General features: G+C 39.6%; 1 protein-coding gene across 1 annotated transcript in view; it reads left to right on the plus strand.

The window, feature by feature from the left end:
• Positions 1-1,185: 1,185 nt before the first annotated feature.
• Positions 1,186-8,969, plus strand: part of acer2 (alkaline ceramidase 2) — an 18,620-nt gene continuing 10,836 nt past the window's right edge. Inside the window, exons 1-4 of the mRNA XM_005726772.2 lie at positions 1,186-1,614; positions 2,033-2,147; positions 5,584-5,725; positions 6,795-6,932. Coding sequence (XP_005726829.1) covers positions 1,501-1,614; positions 2,033-2,147; positions 5,584-5,725; positions 6,795-6,932 — 509 coding nt within the window. The 5' untranslated portion in view covers positions 1,186-1,500. The remainder of the gene's footprint in view (positions 1,615-2,032; positions 2,148-5,583; positions 5,726-6,794; positions 6,933-8,969) is intronic.

The following is an 8,969-nucleotide window of genomic DNA, read 5'->3' on the forward strand; positions in this document are numbered from 1 at the left end:
GGGGAGCAGGCTGAGGGTCGCAGATGCCAACAGACTCAATAAACTAATTCGTAAGGCCAGTAATGTTGTGGGGATGGAGCTGGATGAAGCGGATGCTGTCCAAGATAAAGACAATGTTGGATAACACCTCCCACCCACTCCATGACATGCTGGTCAGTCACAGGAGCTCGTTCAGTGAGAGACTGAGATTACCGAAAAGCACCACTGAACAACATAGGAAATCTTTCCTGCCTGTGGCTATCTCCCTGTACAACGCATCCACTTAACACACTGGTTACTGCTACAACTACACATGTTTCTTTTCCAGCTATTTATTAATGAGTGTGCACAATAATAGGGCTGTCCCACACAAAACTTAGCAGACAGAATAGACCAGGAGTGTCAAACATATTGCACAGAGGTTGGACAGGGCCTGCTAATTTACTCAGTCATAGCTTTTGATAGCTTGACTGAGTAAATTATGTGTGTACATTTTGGATTTAGATCAGTTTTAAAGTCTTACAAAGACATCACCCACCTTTCACACCAAATGTATAAAGTAATATTTATGTCATTTTTTTTAGTATTCTGTTATTTTTATTTATTTAACAGGGACAGCGCATATGAATGGACACTAGTAGATGAAAATACAACATGTAAACATTACATTTTAGCAAAACGTCTAATTTCCAGGCACATTACATAAAATTTACACAAAAAACATACAGATATAGAAAATATAGCATATCATGAAAACACTAGTTATTTTATTGTATTTTTTATTTTGTTTTTCTTACTTTGGTCTATTTTTAAAGAACAATAAAGCTGTGGATTTGGTTCAGTTTGGTATGGAAGCTTGTTGCTAATAAAAAACAAAACAGATAGAAATAAGTCAAAATTAAAAAAAATAGGAAAAAAAGGAAAGCTCGATTTGTTTATGGAAGGGAAAAGGGTAGAAATGTATTATTGTCATTCAGTATTCTCGAGAAAATCGAAATTTGGAGATCTTAACTGTAATTCTGTTTTAGAGACAGCAAAAACAAAAGAAAGAAAGAAAGAAAGAAAGAAAGAAAGAAAAAAGTATTCTTTGACTACTGCTGACTTGAACATACAAACTTTAAGTATCTCCCCCCCCCCACTACTCTTTTTTTTTTTTAATTACCGTGACAAAAATAAGTAAACTCTTCCTTCCTGACCTACGTTTGACCGAAGAAGGAAGCAGGCAGGAGTGACTTCTCTTGCAGCCTGAGCACTCTTTGAGTCGCGGACTGAGCAGCTGTCAGTGGACGAAGCAGAGCGTCACGACGAGCAGGAGGCTTTGTGGAAGAAGGACGTTCTCAAAATGCAGCTCCATAACGATTTCCCCAGTGTGTCACAGGCTCGAGTGGCCGATACGTGCCACGACTCGGACGTTAGGATCTAGCGTGCAGCCAGCGAGCCGACGGATAGCGACTTTCCCCCCCTCGGTTGTTTTATGTGCTGTCTGCTCGGCGCTGTCCATCCGACAGAACTAGTTCAGACATGAGTAACGTTAATGTGATGTTTTGGGACCAGTTGCAGGCTGGTAGCTCCGAGGTGGACTGGTGTGAAGGCAATTACCTTATTTACCCCAGCATCGCTGAGTTTTACAACACGGTCGGTTCTGAGAATGGGGCTTGTTGTTGTTGTTTTTCTCGCTATTTTGCACATTACAGTTTTGTTTACAGTCAAAGCCTTTCTGCATTTCCTCTTCTTGCTGTTGTCTCCGTTGCACTGCTTGTTTTGTTTTACTCCCCTTTCCTTTCTTTCTTTTGTAGTTTAATGGCTTCTTTGCGCTATACAAATACAGGTCATTTACCATTTACTTCCCAGGTTAACGACTGCTTAGCTGAGCAGTCTGGCTGCTTTTCAGCTTCAGCATCATGATATGTAATGTTAGTAGCAGTTTACAGGTTTTGCATGCCAGTTTCTGCACAGCCACCGAGGCCCGCACACTGATCAACTTTTGACGGGCACTGCTGGCTCTTTGCTGCGGGATCAGTGACAAAGACTTTTCTGTTGTTTATCATTTCAGATCAGCAACATTTTGTTTTTTGTTTTGCCGCCGATACTAATGTGCCTGTTCCGCCAATATGCAAAACATTTCAACAGTGGGATTTACCTCATATGGATACTGCTAGTTGTGGTCGGTAAGTTGGCTGCTGACCTCTCTTAATCCTTCATTTTTATTTATTTATTTTTCATTTCTCATCTATACACGTGGTACATAAAGCAAGCGTCAGATAGGGAGGCTTCAAATAAATAAATAAAATAGTGGATGTCATACAGATCACCAGTTGTCAGGCATCTTGGGAAGATTTGCCAGTTTTCTGTTGTTTAGTCTGTCTCTTCCTTAATCTCAAACTCTGAGATGTTGAGATCAAGGATCTGCGTGGGGGCCTGACCATCTGTTGCAGGGCTCCTTGTTTGATCGTTGCCATTTTTTGGCTTTATATGTGGGTTTGTTGATAGAGGTAGTGCACTGCACTTTTTGCATACATAAGGAGACTCACTAGAAAAGCACATCAGCATATTTCAGTTGAGTACATAAGTGCCACTAACACTGCTATGACTGTAAAAAGAAAAGGATCATTATAGGATTCATAAAGGAGGCCTTTATAGCTGGGCTGCTACATCAGATTGCATTAGATTAAGTGCTAAGTTGTTAACCCTAACATACTCTTCATATTCACCTTCTTCATAGTATACATATAGTATTTGGCATTTATAAATGTATGCCTAATCCTTACTTTGTGTATTAGAGAGTAGACAGTGTTTTGTTATTTTTGTTTATTAATTTTTGTTTAGGTTTTACAACATTTGTTTATGGAAAAAAATATCCAATATCTCACACTCATGTCAAGTTTTACCCAAGACACAAAAACGTAACAGCCATATTCATCTAAATATATTTGAACTGAGTTGATCATCGTTACTATCATTGTGCAGATGCCAAAAGTTATCAAATTTGAAGGTAAATAAGGCCATTTGAGGTATTTTTACTGCTGTCAAAACGGGTCAAATGAATGTGTAAGTAAAGGGACTGAGTAAATAGTCCTTACACAAACCAATTTCAAAAAGAATTGTGTATTCCTGTAGGACTTTATTCACAGCAAAAAAAAATTTTTTTTTTCCTTTATTTTTTATGAGAGTAAGCAAAGTATCTGAGGGGTTTGCACTGTTAACCAGTACAAACCAGAAGGTTAAAGTATGTCGACTTGGTCTCTAGGCAGTTACGATGGACATTTAATTTGAACTAGTTTCCAGGTTTTAGACCAAAGGAGTGATCTGTATACACTTGTACTGCAGTGGCACTGTTGGGGTGCACAGTTTCTCAGCTGTGGCCTCTATCACCATCTTTAGATTGATTTTGAATTCATTATGTCCCATTCAATATTTAGGCCTTTAATGGTGCTTCTTCATCTATACAGTTCAATAGAGAGCCTTTCCCCATCGATGCCGTTTTGCAAACGCTTGAATTGCCCTGTCAGCAAAGATAACCTGAGAGCAACCCCACCTCTGTTCCAAGGAGGTGACCTTGGTGGGTGTCCGGAAAAAAAAAGTAGTTGAAAAAGATTTGCATAACTGTCAGATTTAAAGAACTTGAGCTGGGTGTTTTCCTCTGTGGCCCATGTGTGGTCCAATGTAAAGGGAAATAAACGCAGTCTCCTGGCTTTGTTGGAGCCTCTCAGACAGTTGAACATTCTTGGTCCATACATGTTGCCATACCATAAATCCTTATCTGTGTATCTTGGACTGCATCCATTTTCTTTTCTTTGATTCTGGAGGCTTTTTAAAACAAAGCCAGTGCCAGCAACGGGTCACATGGTTTCATGCCATTTCCTCTGTTTCAGCAGTTATGATGAACTTTGACTCGAATAGAAAAGCAAGCCTATAGTTTCTAGTTCAAAAACAACATCCAGCTCCTTTTTATTTCACCTTAGCCTCAGCAGTGTGTGCAAATATAGTTTGGCTACTTTGCATCCATATTTTGACCTGTCAGCAGATCAAAAATAAGAACGTGTAAATTAATGCTTTGAATTAAGAAATTACACTCCTCACTAGGGCTGTTCGATTCATTTTACGCTATCGTTTGTTTCGTGGTGTCGCAAAATAAACTGTTTACGGCAATATTTTTTCATTGTTCTGATGGTCACTGTAGTGGCTATATTAATTTCTTAAAGTTCTCTCTTTCTCTTATATTTTATATAACCACACTACTGACGGACAAGCGCCTGTTTTTATGCTTTGTGGTTAGCAACAAGGACGGTAACACCATCGTGTGTCCGCTTGTTTATGTTCCACATAAACCTTTCACAATAAAGCTCAAGATCCTGTTGAGACTTTTCAAAATAAACTGAATCACGTGAAAGAGCAGATTATTTACAGATGAGTATTAAAAAAGAGCCGTCAGGTGCTAATAAATAGACCTTAGACTCAAACGTTAGAACAGGCTTTTCCCCGCAGCACGCCGTGTAATAAATACTCACAAAGAAAACGGCGGCCGTTACAACTTGTGTCTAAAAATGTATAGTTTCATACTTAGGTTAAAACACTCGACTCCAGCTACATGACGCACAGCTGAAAACACTTCCCGCAAGACGAGCTGCCCGAGATTCACAGAATTGACAGAAAATGTTACATTTTTGTGATTTATATCGTTATCGGACGATAGAATTCTTATATCGGGATATGAGATTTTGGTCATATCGCACAGCCCTACCCCTCACTGAGCTGAAGGCAACATATTCATATCCTGTCAAGTCACAAAGAACCTGGATTCTACTTTTAGTTTTAATGGAAAAAAGGACCAGTCTTAAAAAAAAGCTATTTTTGCTTTTTTTAACCATTTCATCTTTATGCAAATATCTGTTATATCCAACTAACACTCCTCAGTTAGCCATTTTTTTCTTTGCTTGACTGATTATGAAGTAGCTGCTGATTCATTTACATGAATGCTTCTTTAAGTCTTTTGTTGAATGGCTCATTCTCATGCCTAGGTTGAGAACCATGGCAGGTTTTCACAATTAGTAACAACTGAGTGGGAGCAACATTTGATAAGAAGTCTGCTGAAATGTTGCACCTGATAATAAAAAGTCTGTTCTACCGTGATAAACAAGGAGGGGAAAGTGACTGCTGCATGTCTCTGCAGCATTTCAAGGCTTCATTTCTAAATAACTTTGCAAATTAAAGGCCAACAAAAGAGGCCTTTACATTCACTGTTACACAATGACTGCCTTTCCTCATAAAACATTTGGCAAACATTTGCACAATAACTTGAAACCCACATGTTTAGCAGCTTGAAAACGGCTTTCAAAGTTCCCATCGTAGATAACAGCCGGTCCTGTTTGATGTGTGATGATTGTGGCGTTCCAACTGTGCTCCGTTTTTCGGTTATTGTTTTGAACACGTCGTTTTAGAGGGGGAATATTTTAACTCTACGTTTGCTATTCTCAGTTATGTTATGATGTTATAAAAGAGAGAGGGAGCACGTAACAAAACACAGACTGTCTCATTTATCCTGCCCTTTGAATACAAAACTTAAACATCTATCACTGTCCTTCTGTGTCTCTTCCTTTCTCCAAGGTATTGGATCGACTTATTTTCATGCCACCCTCAGCTTTCTTGGCCAAATGCTGGACGAGCTAGCCATATTATGGGTGCTCATGTGTGCCATAGCCATGTGGTTTCCAAAGAGGTATTTACCCAGGATATTCAGGAGGGATCGGTATGTTGATAACAACAACTATTATTATTATTTATTATTATTATTATTGTAAAAAAAGAGCTTAAACTATGTGCATGTGTAGATATGTAGTCCTGTGAAAAACTATTTACTCCTTTCCTAATTGGGTTTTCTTTTTCTGCAATATTTGGCACAATAAAATGTTTCCCATCATCAAACAAAGTTACAGTCTTTTACATCACTTTGGAGGAATTTTGGCCCTCTCGTCTTTGCAGAATTGTTTTAATTCAGTCACACTGGAGGATTTTCGAGCATGGTTTAAGGTCATGTCAAAGCAACTCAATCAGATTTAAGGTGCAGCCCTTGTCTAGGCCACTCCAAAACCTTCATTTTGGGGTTGTTTGAGACATGCAGAGGTGAACTTGCTGGTGTGTTTTAGATTATTGTCCTGCTGCTTTTGAGCTTGTTTAGCCTACCAGTACTTCATTTTGTCAGACAGGTTCTGTTTAAGTGATTTCTTAATTCAGAAGCTCTACCAGTAATCAGGCCTGAGGCCTATCCTTCATGCTCTTAACTCTTAATTATCATTCAAGCAGCTAAAAGTGTTTAGCTCTGACTGGAATTACTCACAGCTGGTGGCATCTGATGGTAGTGGCAATAATTAAGAATAAACACTAAAGCAGATACAGTGTAGGTTTGTCCCGTGCAAGGCAGGGCAAACATTTTTTTTCTCCACATGGTCAAATATGTAGCATATGCATTTAGTACATTTAGCTCACTGTTGTCACATGATATCTCAGCTGCTGTGACACTCCTGTTTAATAATAGTCCTTTCTAAGATAGCTGACACCAGTAAAAGCTGCATCACATGTCTTTACTTCTCCTTGCATTGTCACCAAGCTGTCACAGCTGCTTGCTCTCACTTCAGGCTGCTACTTGTTTTGCCCAGCCTTTTGATTAGAGCTGAGCGTGTTTGTTATGTGCACCTTAAGTGGGTCATAATAATTTCTGGAGCACATCTGAGTCATCCAAACACTCCCTCTGTATCTTACAATCATGTTCATGGAGTATTGCAGCAATATCTGTCTGTTTTGTTCATTAATCCATCTAGGTCGAGATTCAAAGTGGTCATCGGCATCTTATCAGGGATCACCACGGGGCTGGCCTTTGTGAAACCTGTTGTCAACTCGCTGTCACTGATGACTCTGGGAATCCCATGTACCGTGCTGCTCATTACTGAGCTGAAAAGGTAAGACGGAAGAGTATGACTGTGTGTGTGTTTGTTTAAACAGCATATATGAGTGTAAGTAGCCGAGTAGGTCTGAGCCAGAAGTGGCACACTGAGTAAACTACATGGACTATGTATCAAATGTGGACATGCTCTGAGCATCAAAAGAGGGAAGACGATGCAGAAATTTTTAAACCTAAAGTAAGTAAAGTAAAAGTTTATTTTTATAAACCCCTTACAGGAAGCAGGTGGTGAATCTGTTGGCTGATTTATAAAAAGATGTGTGATTGTGCAGAAGTCTGTGAGAAAATGATCTTACTGCTCACACAACTTATGACCACATGTTCCTAATGGGTTTGTGGTCTCAGCCACTAGTTTGAAGTCTCCTTTAACACAGCTTGATGGTTATTTAGCAAATTATGGTGCCTTCCTGAGTGTCTCTCATGATAAAGCAGAGTATCTCTAAGGGCCTAGTTATGTGTGCAATGTCATAGTCTTATTCTCAATCAAATCTAACCCTTACTTGTCATGTCCAGTTGAAAAACACTTAAAAACATGCACTCACACACAAAAGATCACTGCCAAAAGGCTTAAAATGTCACTAAGGGCCACATTTCCTCAGTGGGGATAGTATCACAAAAACAAACCCCTGGAAGTGGAAAGCTTTGCTCTCTCTCTCTCTCCACTTTGAAATCCTGTCTCAGGATACGTCCACACTAATGCATTTAGTTTTCTCTCCGTTTTGGCCTCCTGTCCACACTGAGACAGCGTTTGGGCTCATGGAAAACGCAGCGTTTTGGAAACACTCTCAAAAACACATACATTTGAAAACGGTGCTTTCGCGTCGCAGTGTGGACAGCCAAAATGGAGACTTTCTAAAATGATGAGCATGTTAGTCATGTGATGCAGTCATGTGACCAATTAAACTAAGATAGTGTAGGGCATTGTTGTTTTGTTTGCTCTCAAGCCCTATTAAAGATTAATATCAGTCTGTACATGCTCCAGATAACTTTTCTTCAAATCTTTTAACTCTCACTCGCAGTTGCAACTTTATGCTTTTGTGTTACCCGCAGCAACAACTCCACCTCATTGTTAGTCCATTTAAAAAACTCGGTGCTTTTCCTCAACATTTTGCCGCAACGTTTCAAAGAGCCGGAAAGTAAATAAGTAGCAGACAGAAATGAGGCAGGTCGAATCTTGTTGCGCTTCACGCATCTGCAGTACTGGAACGTAAGCGTTTTCAGCCATTTCAATGTAGGCACGCAACTCTGTGAAAATGACTGAAAACGCTAGTGTGGACGCGGAGTGTTTTCAGATGAAAACGCCATTTTCAATTCTATCCGGGCTAGTGTGGACGTAGCCTGAATCTCAAAACCTCCTGAAATATACTCACTCTGATTGTCTTCCAGCTTAATAGGTATTTTGGTTTATTCTTATTGTTTTTATTCTTTTATTCTTCTTGTAACCAACATAATTTCCTTAAGAATTATTAAAGTATTCTGATAACTGTTCTGTTTGGGTGGTTTCGAGTGTACACTACTTCAGCTGCAGGAAAGTTGATAGAATTTCACTATACAGGCTAACTTTTCTGTTAGGAATTTATGGGGATTTCTAAAATATGTGTGTTAAAAGCTGAAACCTGCTCTGCGTTGCCGGAAAACGTAACTGCCTGTGGCATGCGCTGTATGCGTCTTGTACTAGGCAGCTATTGTCCCCCTCCCTCTGACAGCCTGCTTTGTTAGTGAAAGTCACAGTTTTATTCTATCAGAAATATGAGTGGCTCGGCTCTAAAGCAGCTTTCTGTGGTGATGAAGACTCATTTTTTTCTGTGAAAGTCAACGCAAACCATGTGAAGTCAACGATTTAGTTCTCGTTCCCCAACATAACTGAGTCTCACTTAAAAGTGAGAAAGTCCAGCAGTGCTGAAACTTTGGATTGTTTTATATGTTTTGGTTTTATGCAATCACGTTACTTAGCACCCACCTAAATGTTGTCGTCTTCTATCCGGTTGTTCAGTCTGACGTCACTAGCAGTGTCTGGACCTAAACTCCGCTGCAG

Source organism: Pundamilia nyererei, unplaced genomic scaffold, assembly GCF_000239375.1.
Source record: "Pundamilia nyererei isolate P.nyererei 1_Seehausen unplaced genomic scaffold, PunNye1.0 scaffold00022, whole genome shotgun sequence".
Taxonomy (NCBI): Eukaryota; Metazoa; Chordata; class Actinopteri; order Cichliformes; family Cichlidae; genus Pundamilia; species Pundamilia nyererei.